The sequence below is a fragment of the Tamandua tetradactyla genome, chromosome 8, assembly GCF_023851605.1.
Source record: "Tamandua tetradactyla isolate mTamTet1 chromosome 8, mTamTet1.pri, whole genome shotgun sequence".
Classification (NCBI taxonomy): domain Eukaryota; kingdom Metazoa; phylum Chordata; class Mammalia; order Pilosa; family Myrmecophagidae; genus Tamandua; species Tamandua tetradactyla.
Genome location: NC_135334.1, coordinates 66,434,189 through 66,452,317, shown reverse-complemented (window position 1 = coordinate 66,452,317; position 18,129 = coordinate 66,434,189). Strand labels below are relative to the sequence as shown.

The 18,129-nt window shown below is 42.3% G+C and overlaps 1 protein-coding gene across 1 annotated transcript in view; it reads right to left on the bottom strand.

The window, feature by feature from the left end:
• GAB2 (GRB2 associated binding protein 2) overlaps positions 1-18,129 on the bottom strand; it is a 184,376-nt gene that overhangs the window by 5,595 nt on the left and 160,652 nt on the right. The window contains exons 3-8 of the mRNA XM_077113458.1: positions 16,504-16,747; positions 5,484-6,076; positions 4,113-4,207; positions 2,750-3,014; positions 1,359-1,449; positions 897-999 (exon numbers count right to left, since the gene is read on the bottom strand). Coding sequence (XP_076969573.1) covers positions 897-999; positions 1,359-1,449; positions 2,750-3,014; positions 4,113-4,207; positions 5,484-6,076; positions 16,504-16,747 — 1,391 coding nt within the window. The remainder of the gene's footprint in view (positions 1-896; positions 1,000-1,358; positions 1,450-2,749; positions 3,015-4,112; positions 4,208-5,483; positions 6,077-16,503; positions 16,748-18,129) is intronic.

Genomic DNA, 18,129 nt, shown 5'->3' with positions numbered 1-18,129 from the left:
CCAGGATTTTCCCAAAGTCTTATTCTAATGAAAAAGAGAATAGTCTACCTGTTTTTTTTTGGTTGATTGATTAGTTACTTGATTCATTCTTAAGTCAGCAGCTAACAGGTTCTGGGCAGCTATGCCCTTTTTTAGAGAAAACTTCAGGGAGAAGATGTACCATGTTTTGCCTGTGCTTTTACCTCTATTATGGCCTCTCAGGAGCATGAGTGATGTCCATGTCTATTTCCCCACCACTCAATGAAAGCTTACACTCCCTTATTTGGTCATGGTCATGGAAACAAAAGGATAGGAAATGAAGAGAAGATCTTTTACTTTTTAAAGACTTTAACAGGATAGAAGAAGTTAACTTTAAAGGACACTTTTGTCATTCTCTACAGGATCCCAGAGACCATTCTAAAATACCTACCTTAATGCTTTGCCTGCTTGGACTCCCTCCTGCTCACAGAAAAATCTAAACTTCCTAAGATAGTATCCAGGGTATAGCCTTATCCCTGCCTACCCTAACTTCAGCCATAGTGAACTACCTGCTCATTATTCTCCATGCCCTGCACATTTTCTTTATACTTTCCCCTCCCTCCCCTGCAAGGCTATCTTCACCTCAGGGTCTTCTCTTTTCCCCACCCACTATGACCACCTGTACTGCAGTTGTATTTCTATAACACTGCCTCTCCAAGGACACTTGATCATGCCACCTTGTATGTCATGAGAGAGCTTCTCTTTAAAACTATGATTTCTTTGAGAGCAAGGACCACATCTTCCTAACCTCTGATGACCCTGACTGTGCTTCATGCATGTGTCCAAAAAGGATTTGCAGTATGGGACTGAATCACATGTAATGTGGTGTGCCCAGGGGCTCTGATTGGAATCATTCCTGAGAACCCTAAATGACTCACCATAGGGACGTAGTTCTCTTCACTGTCTCCCGAGTCCGTGCTGGTGATGCTCTGTGTGGAGATGGGGCGGCAGTACTGGGAGGAGTTGGAGTTGAAGGTGTGGCTATTGTGGAAAGTAGATGAAGAGTAAACCTTGAGGAAGCCTCACAGCTGCTGTTGTGTTTACAGGTCCAGCCTGGCTCCTAACCCTCACACACCCAAACTTCAGCTCTCAGAGCTTCAGATTTCCTTATTAGATTAAGATCTGAAAAAGCCTTTTGGGTATTGACAGGACTAGTATGATTATTTCTCCTTCACAAATGGAGAACCCAAGCCCCAACAGAGCAAAAAGACATGATCAGCTAATGACAGCATGAGCACCAGAATACAGCTTTCTCCACTCACAGGCCAGGGAACATTCCACTCCTTGTTTCCCCTAACAGCCCTACATCAAGCTCCCTCTTCCCAAAATAAGACACTCACATGGCCCTAGACCAAGACTTCGTGACAGGTGATTTGAAGGGGAGCTCATCAATGACGGTGTTGTTTCTCAGGTCAAGTGGTGTTGGCTTTGCTGGATCAGGAACAAAAAGTAAGCAATCAGCCAATAATAACAATGCCACACATCCATACACTTATATAAGATACATACACCTATTTATAAATGCTTTCACAATCATTCCAGTTTTACATAGAGAAACTGAGGTTCAGCAAGGTTATATAATTTTTTCCCATAGTGATAAGGTATGAAGTCAGGTTTTCAGATTCCAAATTTTATATTCTTTCCATAGTATCTAGGGTAATCATATTTTCAGAATCCAAAATGAGGACACATGATCTGACAGCAAATTTTTCTCTCCAGATTTGTGACTTCATCTAAAAAGGGACAGTATTTGACTGTCCCCTACTGCTCCGGGACCAGGGTCTGGAGAACCCACAGTGAAGGACGGTGAATGCCATGAGGCTCTGATGCTTCCATGTACACACTAAGATTTGAATTTCCTCCTGGCCAGACCATGGGGTCTTATCTCTACCTGGTAACCATCCTCTTCCCTTGAATCTACACCCTTGATCCCAGGCCAGCAGAATGAGATAGTGGCAAATCTGAAACTTGAACCAGCACTTCTTCCTGATCTAAATGCTAGCAGGTACAGATCTAACTTTACTGAATACCTGACATATGTCAGAGTCAATATCCTGGATACTGTTCTAAACAACTCTGGGGCAGGAATTACTATCCCCATTTCATGGACAAGTAAACTGAGGCTCAGAGAATTTAAATCATGTGCCCAAAATCATAGAGCTAGGAAATGCTGGATAAGGATACCAAACCACATCTCCCGGGTTTGTTGAATTGCTCAGGCTTTTCTATTAGATCACGGTGTGTCTCTTAGTAGACTATTTTCTCAGTTCTTTCTGCCTAGCTCTAAATCTTATACTAATCTCTTGTCCTTGTATAGAAATTTAAACATTACAAAGCACTCTGAAATCCATCTAGGTCCTTTAATGCCTCTGGGAGAGAAGACCTATACTTTCCATTTCCCAAATGAAGAAACAAAGTTCAGAGACATTAAATGATTTGTCTACAATGACATATTGGCAGGTGGCAGAGGTGAAACCTGAACCTGTCCTGTTCTTCCAACTTCTGCACTCCTTCTGCTCACCAGGGGTCTTCCAGCAGCCGGGCCCTAGGGGGCAGACCATCGGGAAGAATTTGAGAAATGTTTGTTGTATGTCTGGTGGGTGGTGGTGGTTTAGACCCCAGAGACTAACCCTTCCTTGTACGAAAAGTCTAAGATTCACCTCATTCCTAAGCAAATGTAAACAGTCCCTGGTATATTCCAGAGATGGAATAGGGGAAAGAGTAGACTCACCTTTCCGGTCAGGTTTGAGGTTGCGGTTGACAGGGGGTGGCTGAATCTCACTTCCTCGGCTGGGGCCTCGGTGCTTAGGAAGGGCTGTGGAGGGGTAGCTGAGTGGGTCAAAGTGATGGGGCCCTGGGCTCATGGGGATATAGACACTCTGGGCATTATCACTGGCTCGCTCCATGGCAGGCAGCGAGGAGGAACCTGGGTTCATGGGTACGTAGTTGTCTTCAGAATTGGTGCTATCCGATCGCCTCACAACTGCTTTCCCTGGCTAGGGAGAGGGAGAGTGAAAGAAATACAGCTGTTACTAACCAGAAGAAACAAGAAGGGGTGAGATTTTACATACAAGGCAATAAATGTCATGACTAAGCTGCTCTGTGAAGGTTTAAGGTAGACCTTGGGAAGACCAAATAGGAAACCAGAACAGAAAGAAATGAGTGGGTCCCTTCTAGCATCCATGATACCTTCAAATCCACTTATAAGTTATGATAAATCTATAGTGTAAAATATCCTTGGTGGCTGGGTCTACTAAGATTTCTGGGTGGCTCATCTAGGTAGAGGGTATCACAGGAGGCCATACACTGTATAGTTTTGGTTCAAGGCCCACCATCCACCTCAATTCTAGGGTCACCATTGAAAGATCAGTCTCTCAGCCTTGATCAGGATAAAGAGTATGTCAGAAGTCTTGGTGTTGGCAGGTGAGGTTTAGGGCCAGTTGCGCTTCTAGTCTGGCTTCCAGGTGTTCACTAGGCTGCAATGAAAGCTGTCATAGTTCTGCAATGTAGCAATCCTTCTTCCAACACCTGTCCTGTCTGCCGAGACATACAACTGACCTTCTTTGGCTTTGGTTACCTAATTTTTATAGTCTTCCCAGTGAGCCTGAAGCCTGGCCTTGGGTGGCTTGGGTGGGGCCTTGCACCTTGGAGAACTGAGGCCAGCCCTCTCTACAGGATACCCTGGGATCCTGAACTCAAACCATGATTGTGCTGCCTGACTCTGAGTATTGCCCCTACCTGGAGTCTCACACCACAGCAGTCCTCTTCCAAGTGAGACTTCATAGGTGGGGATGTTGCCTTAGAAGATCCACCATCCCAGATCTTGGGTCCTCTACAGTCTAGACCCCCTCTACTTAACCACATGCTTGGTGAGCCTTAGCTCAGTCTATCTAACTATACACATTTCCTCCAGACAAGGATACCTATATCTTGTCCAAAAATTCAATCTAGGGTTAAGAACTAAGATAAGAACCAAGGCAGGGTGCCAAGAAGGAGATGCCATCACTCTTTTGGGGCTGTGCTTTTAGATACATGTGGTGTGATCTTTAACCCATGTGAGCCAGCCCAAGAACCCCTGGCTAAAATCCACTCACCAGGAAAGAATTAACCCCATCACTCATGGACTCCACAGACCGGCCTGCACTCTCTCCACCACGCTGGGGATACTCGTATGTATCACAGGAAGAGGCTGTAATAGAGGAAGGAAGATCCATAGGCACACATAGTTGATCCAAGTTTTGACACTTTCCCATACACCTACCGGTGTTACTCAGAGTCTTACTAACACTCTAGAAAACACTGTTCTCAAGCCCAAGTGCTAAGATTTTGCTTCTATCATATCACTCCATTCAAAAACTTTTTCCAGGCTTCCAGATCTCACTCCAGTGTTAGCATTTACAGAGAATCCCTCCTTGACTCCTGCCCTCATTTATGTAACTCTCCTTTAAGACCTATACTGTTTACTGTTTGTTCCACTCGTTCCAGCTATCTCCTAATATTAATGCTTACAGTAATAATATTTACATTGACCTATGAATGTTGATTTCATCTCCCCAACTAGATGTGAGCTTCCTGAAGTGCAAGGATGTGTCTTATATATGCCTCTATCATCCTAGTTCCAAAATGCAAGGCGACTGCTTAAACTGCTGATGAACTGAAAGACTGTGAAGAGTACCGAACCAGAAGGCAGGACATCAGGGTCTGAGTCCCATTTCTGCCAGTGACTGACTTTACCACCCTGAATACGTCTCGTCACTATCACGGGCCTCATATGAAATGGATAAGATGATACTTTTCCCACCAAACTCTCAGGATCACTGCATACCTCAAACAACAGGATGGATAAGAAAAGGCTTTACAAGATATAAAGCAATATGCAAAATGAAAGGAATTAATATTACTTTATGTTTTCATCTAACAGAGGAGGTTATATACAGAGTTGGAATACTCTCAGTGGAAAATAAATGACAGAATTGAGATATTTCAAAAAGAAGTTCAGACTTCAACCAGAGACCAAAGTGTGGTTTAGAAAATATTCTGAAGACTACTGTTTTAATAGTCTGTTAGTCCACATGGGTTTGGCCCTAATTTAGACTGGTCTTCCAAATTTATTTTTTAAATCTTTGGTTTGCTTTAAAAATGAATAAAATACTATGAGTTGGACTTCCAAACCCATAGTATGTTGCACTGTGGTTAACCAAGAATGTTCTATCTCCCTTAGTAGAATATTAAATTTTCCAAGGCAGGGTTGCTATATTCTTGCTATTGGGGGTGTCTACTAATAGCTTCTGGTTCTGGAAAGACTACCTGGTAATAGATCTGGATAGATGGTGCCTATGTATCTCAGTGACCTGGGGGGTACTTTAACTATCCCTTGGCCATGGATGAGTGAGGATTAGCAACTACAGAGAACCCCTGCATTATCTCCCTCTCCCTCTAGGTTCTCCACCAGGGCTTACACTGACCTCGGTGTAGTCGGCTGTTGTCCATTGCAGGGAGGGTATTCCGCCTGGGAATGGTGGCAGCAACAGAGACTGATCTGCTGTTTTCACTGATTGGAGGTCTCTGCTGAGGGCTGCCCCGTCGAGGTGTTTCTGCCTGACTTGGCTTTGGGGGCCGGGGTGGGGGGGCTATGGCTGAGTCCCCAGGAGTGGCCACTGCCATGGCGTTGTGGTTCTTGTCCAGGGTGAATGTCCTAGGGATCTGGTAGGCTGAGAGTGGGGTGGCTGGAATGTCCATATTGTCCACCAGGAGGTCCCCAAACTCTCGGCACAGGGTGTTGCTGGGAGTCTTGAAGGTGTACACATCCTCGTTATCTGTCTCAGAGCCTGTGAGGCTGCCCTTGGCATGGCCATGGGAGGCCAGGCTCCGGGGGAGGTCGTAGGTACTGTCTCTGAATTCTGTATTGTGCCGGCTTGGTTTGGGAAGGCTGTAGAAGCCATGGACTTGACCACTGACACCATTGACGCAGTGCCCATTGCCCTGGGCAAGTTTCTGTACGGCTGTGTCACTTCTCATGAGAAACGAGGCCCTGGTGCCCTGAGAGAAGCTGGCACTCCTAAGAGAGAGAAAGAAGGGAAGGGGCAAGGGGGTCAAATGAGGCTGGGACTGCCACCAAGAGGCAAGCTGGTATGTTGAAAACCCTATGCAGCTAGCTGGTGTGGAAAAGGTAAAGGCTGAGAAGTCAGACAGACCTAAGCTTTATCTCAGATGACCATTTTACTAGCTGTGTGAGTTTGGGTAAGGCCCTTTCTCTTTCTGAGCTTCAGTTTACATAGTACAAAATGGTGATGAAAAACACACTTTGAAGGTTGTTTAGAAATTAGAATCCAGTATATGGAGTATATATAGAAGTTCAATCAATATTAGCATTTATCCCTCCCCCCTCCACCCAAATGGCTATGATGAGCAGTGGTCAGTCTTATCACTTCATATCCCAAACAGATATCAACAGGCAGTCATGCTGCCCACTGATTAATAAGCAATGTAATCAAATAAAAATCCCCATTTGTTTTAAGCTCAATTGAACACAAAGGCTGTGAGACAGTGGAAAGAACTCTTGAATCAGTATCAGAAAACAGCAGGTAATTAATTGTATTCCTCCGAGGCTCAGTTTTCTCATGTAAAATATAGCAGCTCATGGGTATCAATGTCATAATTTATAAAGAATGAGTTGTTCAAATATAAGCTATAGACTTAATTTGTACCATGTATTTGGTATGTTGAGAGGCATGTAGAGGGGGAAATTTCTATCTTCAGAAGTCTAAAAATCTATAGGAAAAATAAATTTCTGTTTACAAACTATATTCAAAATAGAAAACACTTTTATTATTATTTTTAAATTTAGGTTTTTGGGAAATAAGGCAAGATTGGGCAGTAAAAAGAGCTGCAAGTGGAGAGATTTGTGTTCAGGTCCAGTACTGCTACTGACAGAGCTCTGTGAGTCTCACCAACCCCCTGTCCCAGGTGTGATCTAGGGGTCTCAATGATTCCAAAGGGTCCATTTGCCTTTGAATTTCCCTAACCTTGGTGCATTACAAGAGGGGCTTTCAAACTGTATTCTGTGTTTAATGATGTTAGTCCACATAGGTTTGGCCCTAAATGAGACTAGAAGTTGAGTTTCTGAGCAAGCAGGGATCCAGGCCTGCTTTTCTATCACTTACATTATGACTCTTTATAAGATTTCATTTGGGGAGAAAAACATTAAGAATCGCTGTTCTACAACAACCCTTTGTTCTAGATTCTCGGCCTTTTGAAGGCCTGTGCTGGTTTGAAAGGATATATGCCCCCTAAGAAAAGCCATGTTTTAATATAAATCCCATTTCTTAAAGGTAGAATAGTCTCTATTCAATGCTGTGTATTTGGGACTGTGATGGGATCATCTCCCTGGTTGATGAGATTTAGTTAAGAATGGTTGTTAAACTGGATTAGGGGATGACATGTCTCCACCCATCTGAGTGGGTCTTGATTAGTTTCTGAAGTCCTATAAAAGAGGAAACATTTTGGAGAATGAGAGATTCAGAGAGAGCAGAGAATGCTGCAGCACCACGAAGCAGAGAGTCCTTCAGCCAGCGATCTTTGGAGATGAAGAAGGAAGATGCCTCCCGGGGAGCTTCATGAAACAGGAAGCCAGGAGAGAAATCTAGCAGATGACGCCGTGTCTGCCATGTGCCCTTCCAGCCGAGAGAGAAGCCCTGACTGCGTTCGCCATGTGCCTTTCCAGATGAGAGAGAAACCCTGAACTTCATCGGCCTTCTTGAACCAAGGTATCTTTCCCTGGATGCCTTTGATTGGACTTTTCTATAGACTTGTTTTAATTCTCGGCCTTAGAACTATAAACTAGCAACTCATTAAATTCCCCTTGTTAAAAGCCATTCCGTTTCTGGTATATTGCATTCCAGCAGCTAGCAAACTAGAACAGATTTTGGTACCGGAGAGTGGGGTGCTGCTGCTGCAGTTTGCAAATACCAAACATGTTGGAACGGCTTTTTAAATGGATATGGGGAAGATTCTGGAAGAGTTGTGAAAAGCTTGATAGAGAAGGCCTAGAATGCTTTGGAGAGACTGTTGGGAGAAATGTGGACTCTAAAGATACCTCTGATGAGGCCCTAGACAGAAATGAGGTCTGTGTTATTGTAGACTGGAAGGAAGGCGATCCTTGTTTTAAAATGGCAGATAATCTGGCAAAATTGACTGGTAGTTTTGGCTGGAAGGCAGATTTTAAAAGCCATGAACTTGGATACTTAGCAGAAGAGGTCTCCAAATTAAGTGTTGAAAGTGCAGCCTGGTTTCTCCTCACAGCTTATAGTGAAATGCGAAAGGAAAGAGATAAGCTGAAAACTGAACTCTTGAGTAAAAAGAAACCAGAAACTGAGGTCCTGGAAAATTCTGGGCCTACAGAAAGGGAGACTACAGAGTATAGTGTGGATTTAACCAAATGTGGAACTAGCCAGCCATTTCAGAGAAAGTCAGGAACGGACATGGAGTTATCCAGGAAGGATTTGTGGAAACTCCTTATGTCTGATGGGCATGATCCAAGGCTACTGCATAGAAAGCCAACGAGAGTGCTGTGGGACCTGTATAAACAGAGCTGCTGCCAGTCTGGACTGAGGGGTTCAGAGAAGGCACACATTGGAGGAAAAATAACTTCAGAGGCAAAACCGTGGAGGCTGAGGTCTGAAGTCAAGAAGCCTCGGGCCAGGAGAGTGGACCCACCCAAGCCCATGGAGAGGGTGAGTTTGCCCCAAAGGCAGAGAATGGGCCTTCCACCTCATTGCAGTGGAAGAGTCATGCCGCCTCAGGACTTGGAGAGGGTGAAGCACGTTTCTTGGGGTTGGGGGAGAGCCTGGCTGCCACCACATGGAGGGGCTGAGCGTGTGCCCCAGAGATGGCAGAGAGCCCGGGTGCGGCTCCAATGCTTGGAGAGGGTGGAGCCGAGAGAAAGGTGGTCTCCCCAATATCCCCCAAGGTTGCATTCAGAGAGAGGCAGGCGTAGGCATTTGGAAAGGGTGGGACTGCCACTTTCTAAAGCCCTGAGGATAAATGACTCTCAGACTTTGAAATCTAATGGACTTTGCCCTGCGGGTTTTCGAAACTGTATGGGTCCAGTGACCCCTGTGTTCCTTCCTCCCTATGGAAATGTGTCTGTGTATCCTGTGAATGTTCCTTCTTTGTATGTTGGCAGCAAATAACTTGTGGATGAGTTTTCAAAGGTCCAGAGCAAATGAAGAGAATTTTGCCTTAGGACAGACCATGCCTGTAACTGACTTAATGAGATTTTATACTGTCTCTAATTTTTTACTTCATTGTATTGCTACTGATAGGTTTAAGGTTTCTAATATTGTTATGAAATTAATGTATTTTGTATTTGGGAAAAACATGTCTTTTTTAGGGGCCAGAGGGTGGAATGTGCTGGTTTGAAAGGATATATGCCCCCTAAGAAAAGCCATGTTTTAATATAAATCCCATTTCTTAAAGGTAGAATAGTCTCTATTCAATGCTGTGTATTTGGGACTGTGATGGGATCATCTCCCTGGTTGATGAGATTTAGTTAAGAATGGTTGTTAAACTGGATTAGGGGATGACATGTCTCCACCCATCTGAGTGGGTCTTGATTAGTTTCTGAAGTCCTATAAAAGAGGAAACATTTTGGAGAATGAGAGATTCAGAGAGAGCAGAGAATGCTGCAGCACCACGAAGCAGAGAGTCCTTCAGCCAGCGATCTTTGGAGATGAAGAAGGAAGATGCCTCCCGGGGAGCTTCATGAAACAGGAAGCCAGGAGAGAAATCTAGCAGATGACGCCGTGTCTGCCATGTGCCCTTCCAGCCGAGAGAGAAGCCCTGACTGCGTTCGCCATGTGCCTTTCCAGATGAGAGAGAAACCCTGAACTTCATCGGCCTTCTTGAACCAAGGTATCTTTCCCTGGATGCCTTTGATTGGACTTTTCTATAGACTTGTTTTAATTCTCGGCCTTAGAACTATAAACTAGCAACTCATTAAATTCCCCTTGTTAAAAGCCATTCCGTTTCTGGTATATTGCATTCCAGCAGCTAGCAAACTAGAACAAGGCCTTAAGCCACTTTTTTAAGGATCTGATAAAATCTCTTGGCGCTTCTCACCAGAATAAAGCAAATCTCATACACATACACATTTGCATACTATTTCTACGGTGTCAGGATCCTTAGAGAAACTTCTCTCCCTTACAGAAGCATTCTCATCTTATCGGGAGATTGTTATTTACAGAAGCGGCCACCAGATGGTAGTAGACAATGGGGTCCAGCCACTCAGAAAGAGAGAGGGAAACAGGCTTCCTCTTGCCTACACATGCACCTTAACAGCTGGCAGTTCCATTTCAGCCCCTGCTCTCCTCCCTGGCCACTGGTCTTCCTATTCTCCCTTTCCATTCCATTCTACACACACAACCAAGCCAACAGTCATGGGCCTAGATAACTGACCATCTAGTCTTAAGAAGAGGTAGGGCTTAGGGCAGAGGGTAGGAGGAGCCATCGGTAGAGCTGCAGAAACATAGGTATTCACATTATTCATATTTGTCTTTAATGCCTTTCATTCTGCCTTTTGGCATTTTCATCTCTCTGCTAGATGCCCCCATCTGGATTTGTTCAAGGGGCAAACTTCTACTGACATCCTACTTTCAATCTGGGTCAGACACAGTGGATCCGGAGGTGTCCCCTGCTCTGCGGAAGGCAGGTCACAGTGGAGCTGCTAACATACATGCAAATTATCACAATCAAATGGGGTGAGTATGTAGCTATTGACAGATTTATACACAGATATATTAACCCTCCCTGATGCTGGTGGTAGAGAATATCAGGGAAGGCGTCAAAGATATTACATGTGAATCAGTCTGGAGGGATAAGCAGCAATTGGCCAGATAAGACTGGCAAAGAAAGAGCAAGGATAAGGTGTTCCAGTTAGAGGCACAAAGAAGTAGAACACAACCCGACAAGTTCAAGGAACTGAAAACTTCTCAGGCTGGACCAAGTGTGTTAGAAAGTAGGGCTGTGAGATGGGAGTGGGAGGGTACAGGGCCAGGTCAGGGCTGAAGGGAGTAGGGAGCCTCTGAGTAATTTTATATTGGGGGTGAGGGTAGAGAGAGCATCACAGGTATCCTTCAGTAATCTTAAAGATTCAAGAATGGACTCCTCTTTCTCCTGAGTTATCCAGGTTAATGATTTCTTGCCCATTAACCCATCAAGTCCTCTTGATTTTTCTTCCGGATTAATGAAAGGCCTAGAAACTAGTTTCCCTGCCATCTGCCCAGCTGCTCTGAGATCCTCTCAACATACTATTGATATTTACTTTTCTAACCTCCCAGCTTAACATTTTCAATACTGCTTCATACTTTTAGGACTAAGCCCAAACCCCTAGATTTATTCCAGCTCCAGCTATTCTCTCTGACTTCTTCTCCCTAGCTTTTCTTTCCACTCTAGGATTCTCTCAGACCAAACTTTCCAGTATTACCAGTATGCCCCACTTAGTCAAGCCTTTAGACCTTTACTGTGTTGTATAGTCTGTCTGGAAGGCTTCTTACTTCAATCTGGCAAGTTCCTACTCCGATTTATGCTTCAAACTCGGCTCAAATGGCACATTTTTAAAAACCATTTCTTACATCTTCTAACTCCAAGCATGATTAGTCACTTGTCCAATTCTTCTAGCAGATAGCAATTTGCTATCAGTATTGTGTTCTACTGTTACCTATCTTTTCACCAAACTGTTTCATTGAGGAAAGAAGCTGTCATTAGTTTTTCTCTCCTGAATACCCAGATTAGTGCTTGCCACATAGCAAATAATGCATAAATGCTTGTTGGATGAATAAGCAAATGAATAAATAAACAAGTGCATAAAGAAAAGTATTAGTGCCACCATCCCCGTGGCCCAGTGCTGGAGCAGCAGATAGGCATCCTTCCCTTTTAAAACCTATTAGCTTATGTTCCAACCTCCCTTTGTCCCATCATCCTCTACATGTCCCACATATTCTAAACTCTAATCCTTGGCTTGCATTATTCATCTCTCTCTGAAATGCTTCCTTAAAGCTTCAAAATCTAACACAAAGTTCAGAAGAAGACTTTTCACTCCACAAGGTTTTATAGGTCCTCTAATTCTCTTTTCCATATTTAATTACTCCTTCTATGCTACCATCATAACATTCAACTTACACTGCTTTGTGTTAAAGTTACTTGGGTCTGTGGCTTTCCACTTCTACCAGACATGCTCCTAGAAGGCAGGGGACCATAACTTGTATCCTTGCATAGTGCCTGGCATCCAGTAACACCAGTGCATGCTAAAGGAGCCTGATCATTGCTTCAGGCAGCAGATACAAGGAAGAGGTAGCAGAACTGGTTCTACTGCCCAGGTCTCTGCACTCCCTGCTCAAAGTCCACATTGCAACAATGAACTTCCTTTGGGCAAGAATCAAGAGGGGGAAATTCTGAGAACTCAGAATTCTTGTGACGTTTACTACTTAAATATAAACCTTTAAATGTGGTTTGGGTACCTAGAAAGCAGTAGATGTGAATAGATGGATTTTAGAGACTTCTCTTCCAGGGCTGTGGACTAAAACAGACCTCATATAATGGGCAAGGCACTGTATTGTGACTGAGAAATTAAGAATTAACAAATGTTTATGCTTACTGAATCATTATATAGATGTTTTTTCTTTCTATATCATAGAATGGCAAAAAAAAGTTAATACCTGAGATTACTGAAACTCAGCTACTCTAAGCTTTGTTTATACTTAACTATTGTTTGGTTATTCTAGCCTGTGTAGACTTATCATTGTAATGGCCATTCTAGCTTAGTCTCAGCCCTATTTATACCTGATTTTGTAACGAGAACTACTCCATCTCTTCTTGTATGAGTCCACAAAAACTCTGAACTCCTTAGATTAGGGGATACAGATTTTGGGGCTGATAGACCATCTGATCTCCTGTTTCGTACTTAGCAATGAACTCTTTTGCTCTTTTAATCTCTGGTGTCATGGATGGCTGTTTGTGCACTGGGCAGAGAACTCTGCATTTGTTCGGTATCAGTACCAGGCATGTGACACGTGATGTCACTTTTAATCCTCCTAACAGTTCTGACAGCTATTACCTTTATGTATCAGATGAGGAAAACAATAAATAGCAGAGTTTGTGCAGGAAGATACTTGAGTACAAGTGTGTAGGGGAGTGTCTGGGACAGAAAGCATTTGGGAGAAAATACTTTCCTGCGCCAAACCAGCAGCTCAGTGTCTTTTTTCCTGTTCCTGGCTGCCTGCTGCTCCAGAAGCTGTTGGTGCATGAGTTATCACACCAGTTCTTACATAAGCTTTGGGCTTATTATCAATTCAACTCTACCTTGGCTTTTAGGAATAGTTTCCTAGTTTTTCTAGCCACTTCAGTTTATACTTGTTCTTTTGCACATTTTCATATAATGTCATCTGAAGTTTTCTATAACTATTACTACTAGATGTGTTTGTTCTTTTCCAATTTGCTAGACTCTAAGCATCTTAATATTAAGGGCCCAGTTTAATTTTTTATATTCCCATTTAAGGAAATCTAATATAAAAATGCTTGTAAGTGAATTACCCGCCATTTAGAGTTCTACAACTCACTGACTATCTTAGGAGGTCATTTGGATCATCCTCCTGCATTTGACCCATCTCAAATGGATCCTTCCTATGATGGAATAAAACTTGGAAAGAGTCTTTAAGAAGTGAGGCAATTTTTATATCTCAAACCCCTCTGGCTGCAATTTTGAGCCTGCTTTCTCTCTGAGGTGACAGAGCAAAGGTGTTTATCTGAAACCGAATAAAACCAAAGTTCTATATTCTGCCTCTGAATATAGGCATGAGGTGAATGTATCAAGGAAGTCTGGGAAATGATTAATCATAGGCAAACTCTCCACTGACATTTCTGATTTTCCCTTTTACCAACCATCTGACTGTAGAATGTTGTTACTGAGTCAATGATGCTTTCATTCTGGTACCTCATCACGTGACATTTCAACCCTCCCACAACCCTCAGAATAAAGGCTTTCCAGGGCATGTGATTTGCCTCAATATGTATAAACCTGTTATAGGTTTCACAGCCTCCTTGAACTAAGGTGACAGAGAATGGCTAGAATCTAGACTGAGGCCCCTAAGGCTGGATGGCAAAAATAAACCCAGTGGAACTCATCTGTCTTCAAAGAGAAAAAGGACCTTGCTTGCCTTGATGATGTTAGTGCAGAACTCTTCCCATTAGCATCACCATTTTGAATAAGCACTTATTTTAGCTCAGTGGAATTGTAAAACTGAAGTCATTTGAGCAGGAAGACATACATCTAGTACTTGAAGGAAGAATAGTGGCTATTAATGCAGTGAAAGTAATGATAAATAATTCATAGCTTTATCTTAATTCATTGTAAATTTATATCAGATTCCTCCAAAAACGAAAAAGGAAAATGATGGAAGGCTGATATGTATGAAGCTTCAGTAAATACTATTTCACTACATTAATCCTTTGAGACATATTTATGACTACTCTGTGCTAGGGAGAGATGAATGCTCTCGTTCTCTTTTCAAAGTCCCTACTCAAAAGTAACTATACAGGATTATTTTGGAGATAAATGAGATATCTACTGTAAAAGTGCTTTGTAAATTGTAAAGCACTATTCTTTCTTTTCCAGAACACCGACTATATCATGTAAATTTCAGTAGGCTCATCCACATCCACACCAATACCTGGCACTGTTAGTCTTTTTTATTTTAGCTATTCTAGTAGTTATGAAGCAAAATTTCATGCAGTTTTTAATATGCATTTCTCTGATGACTGAACATCATTTAATGTGCTTACTGGCCAATTCTGTATCCTATTTTTTGTGTGTGAAGTGTCTGTTCAAATCTTTTGCCTATTAAAAAATGTAATGTTTATCTTCTTTCTATTGAAAGAAGTATATGTTCTCTATATAATCTTTTTTTTTACATGGGCAGGCACCGGGAATTGAACCTGGGTTCTCTGGCATGGCAGGCAAGCATTCTTGCCTGCTGAGCCACCGTGGCTTGCCCTCTCTGTATAATCTTGATATAAGTCCATTGGGAATTATTTTCTCACATTCTGTGCCTTACCCTTTTATTTTCTTAATGGAGTCTATTGAAGAGCAAAAGTTTTAATTTTGATAAAGATTACTTCATCTTTCTTTTCCTTTTATGGTTCTTGTTTTTTATGTCCTACATAAAAATCTTTGTTTACCCAAAAAAACAGATGTTTTCTTCAAGAAATTTCATAGTATTAAGATTTTACATTTAGGTCTATGATACATTTACGTTAATGTAAAAATGTTATATAAATATAAAAAATCCTGGGCTTTCTTTGTTGGGAGGTTTTTGATTACTGATTGAGTCTCTTTATATGTTATTGATCGGTTGAGATCTTCTATTTCTTAAGTCAGTGTTAGTAATTTGTATCTTTCTAGGAATTTGTCCATTTCCTGTGGATTATTTAATTTCTTGGCAACAGTTGTTCAGAGTATCTTTTTATAATCCTTTTTATTTCTACAGGTCAGTGGTAGTGTTCCTCACTTTCATTTCTGATTTGGTTGACAATTGTTTTCTTTCAGCGCTTTAAATATTTTGTTCCACTGCCTTCTGACCTCTATAGTTTCTGATGAGAAACTGGCAATTAATCTGACTGGCACTGTGCTCTAGAACTTTCTGTTACGATGGAAATGCTCTATAACTGTGTTGTCCAATATAGTAGCCACTAGCCACACATGACTACTGAGCACATGAAATGTGGCTAGTGTAACTGAGGAGCTGAACTTTAAATTTTATTTAATTTTAATTAATTTAAATCTAAACAGCCACATGTGAATGGATAGTGGGTATTGTATCAAACCGTGCAACTCTAGAGCAATAGTGTGATATGGATTTGTTCAACAATGTTAAAATTTTAGCTTTACTCTTTCTTTTTTACTTGATGCTTTATTTTGAAATACTTTGAAACTTACAGGACAGTTACAAAAATAATACAACCCCCACACAGAGGAGAATATTACTGTACTCTTAAGGCCAACAAATAAATTAATTTTGTTCTTATAATTTTGAAACTCTAGCCCCAAATCAAACAAAATGTTTCTTTCTTTTTTTTTTTTTTTTTGGCATGGGCAGGCACTGGTAATCGAACCTAGGTCTCTGGGCATGGCAGGTGAGAACTCTGCCGGCTGAGCTGCTGTGGCCCACCCAAACAAAATGTTTTTATAGTATAATTTTTGATAATGGAAGGTTTCTCTGGAACCCAATTATCACTTTATAGTAATAGAGACAATTAAATGAGAAGGCTAAATAAGAAACAGACAAACAATGAATATTTTGTTATATATCTGTTTGATCACCTAAAAAGATATTGTTTTATTCCTTGTCTTTTTAAATTAAAAAACAGGATCTGAAAAGTAGTAGGGGCCATGAGTGGTCAAATTACCAGCTAATGCCCAAGGCAGTCTCCTACCTTGCATTTTCTGCTCTCCGGCTTATGCACTGGTGCAAGTAGAGATACTCCTGAGGAGCACTGGTGGACAAGGTGGGCTGCATATGGTTTGACACAGGGGGTTCAAATGTGAACAAGGTTGGCTGGCTGGAGTGTGATGGGGCTGAAGATTTTCGTTCTCGGAGAAGATGCTGATTGGAGATGCTGAGCTCAGCTGGAGAAGAGCGGGGGCCATGACTGGCTGAGGAAATATTTCTCAGGGAGTCTGTTGAAAAGGAGAAAGAGTTCTATGAATAAAAAGGAAGGAAAGGTGTTCTTATTCTAAAGTGGGTTGTCAGAAGAAGAAAAAGTATTAAGAGCAAAGGGGCATGAATACAGCAGCACCATTTTCTTCCTCACACACACTTGCTCCCTCTGCCCAACCAAAGAAGAGGGTTGGAGCCTCTTGACCTAACTAGTTAAAGAGGAGATGTTCTCTATGTCGGTGACTATCCTTGGAGGAGCATGTAGGCCATGCTCTATCATGACTCAACCAGTACCTACCTGTGCTGGTTTGAAAGGGTATATGCCCCCTAAGAAAAGCCATGTTTTAATATAAATCCCATTTCTTAAAGGTAGAATAGTCTCTATTCAATGCTGTGTATTTGGGACTGTGATGGGATCATCTCCCTGGTTGATGAGATTTAGTTAAGAACGGTTGTTAAACTGGATTAGGGGATGACATGTCTCCACCCATCTGAGTGGGTCTTGATTAGTTTCTGAAGTCCTATAAAAGAGGAAACATTTTGGAGAATGAGAGACTCAGAGAGGGCAGAGAATGCTGCAACACTACAAAGCAGAGAGTCCACCAGCCAGCGACCTTTGGAGATGAAGAAGGGAAATGCCTCCCGGGGAGCTTCATGAAACCAGAAGCCAGGAGAGTAAGCTAGCAGATGACGCTGTGTCTGCCATGTGCCCTTCCAGCCGAGAGAGAAACCCTGACTGTGTTCGCCATGTGCCTTTCCAGATGAGAGAGAAACCCTGAACTTCATCGGCCTTCTTGAACCAAGGTATCTTTCCCTAGATGCCTTTGATTGGACATTTCTTTAGACTTGTTTTAATCGGGACATTTTCTCGGCCTTAGAACTGTAAACTAGCAACTCATTAAATTCCCCTTTTTAAAAGCCATTCCGTTTCTGGTATATTGCATTCTGGCAGCTAGCAAACTAAAACAGATTTTGGTACCGGAGAGTGGGGTGCTGCTGCTGCAGTTTGCAAATACCAAACATGTTGGAACGGCTTTTTAATTGGATAAGGGGAAGATTCTGGAGGAGTTGTGAGAAGCTTGATAGAGAAGGCCTAGAATGCTTTGGAGAGACTGTTGGGAGAAATGTGGACTCTAAAGATACCTCTGATGAGGCCCTAGACAGAAATGAGGCACGTGTTATTGGAGACTGGAAGGAAAGTGAGCCTTGTTTTAAAATGGCAGATAATCTGGCAAAATTGACTCATGGCTTTGGCTGGAAGGCAGATTGTAAAAGCCATGAACTTGTATATTTAGCAGAAGAGATCTCCAAATTAAGTGTTGAAAGTGCAGCCTGGTTTCTCCTCACAGCTTATAGTGAAATGCGAAAGGAAAGAGATAAGCTAAGAACTGAACTCTTGAGT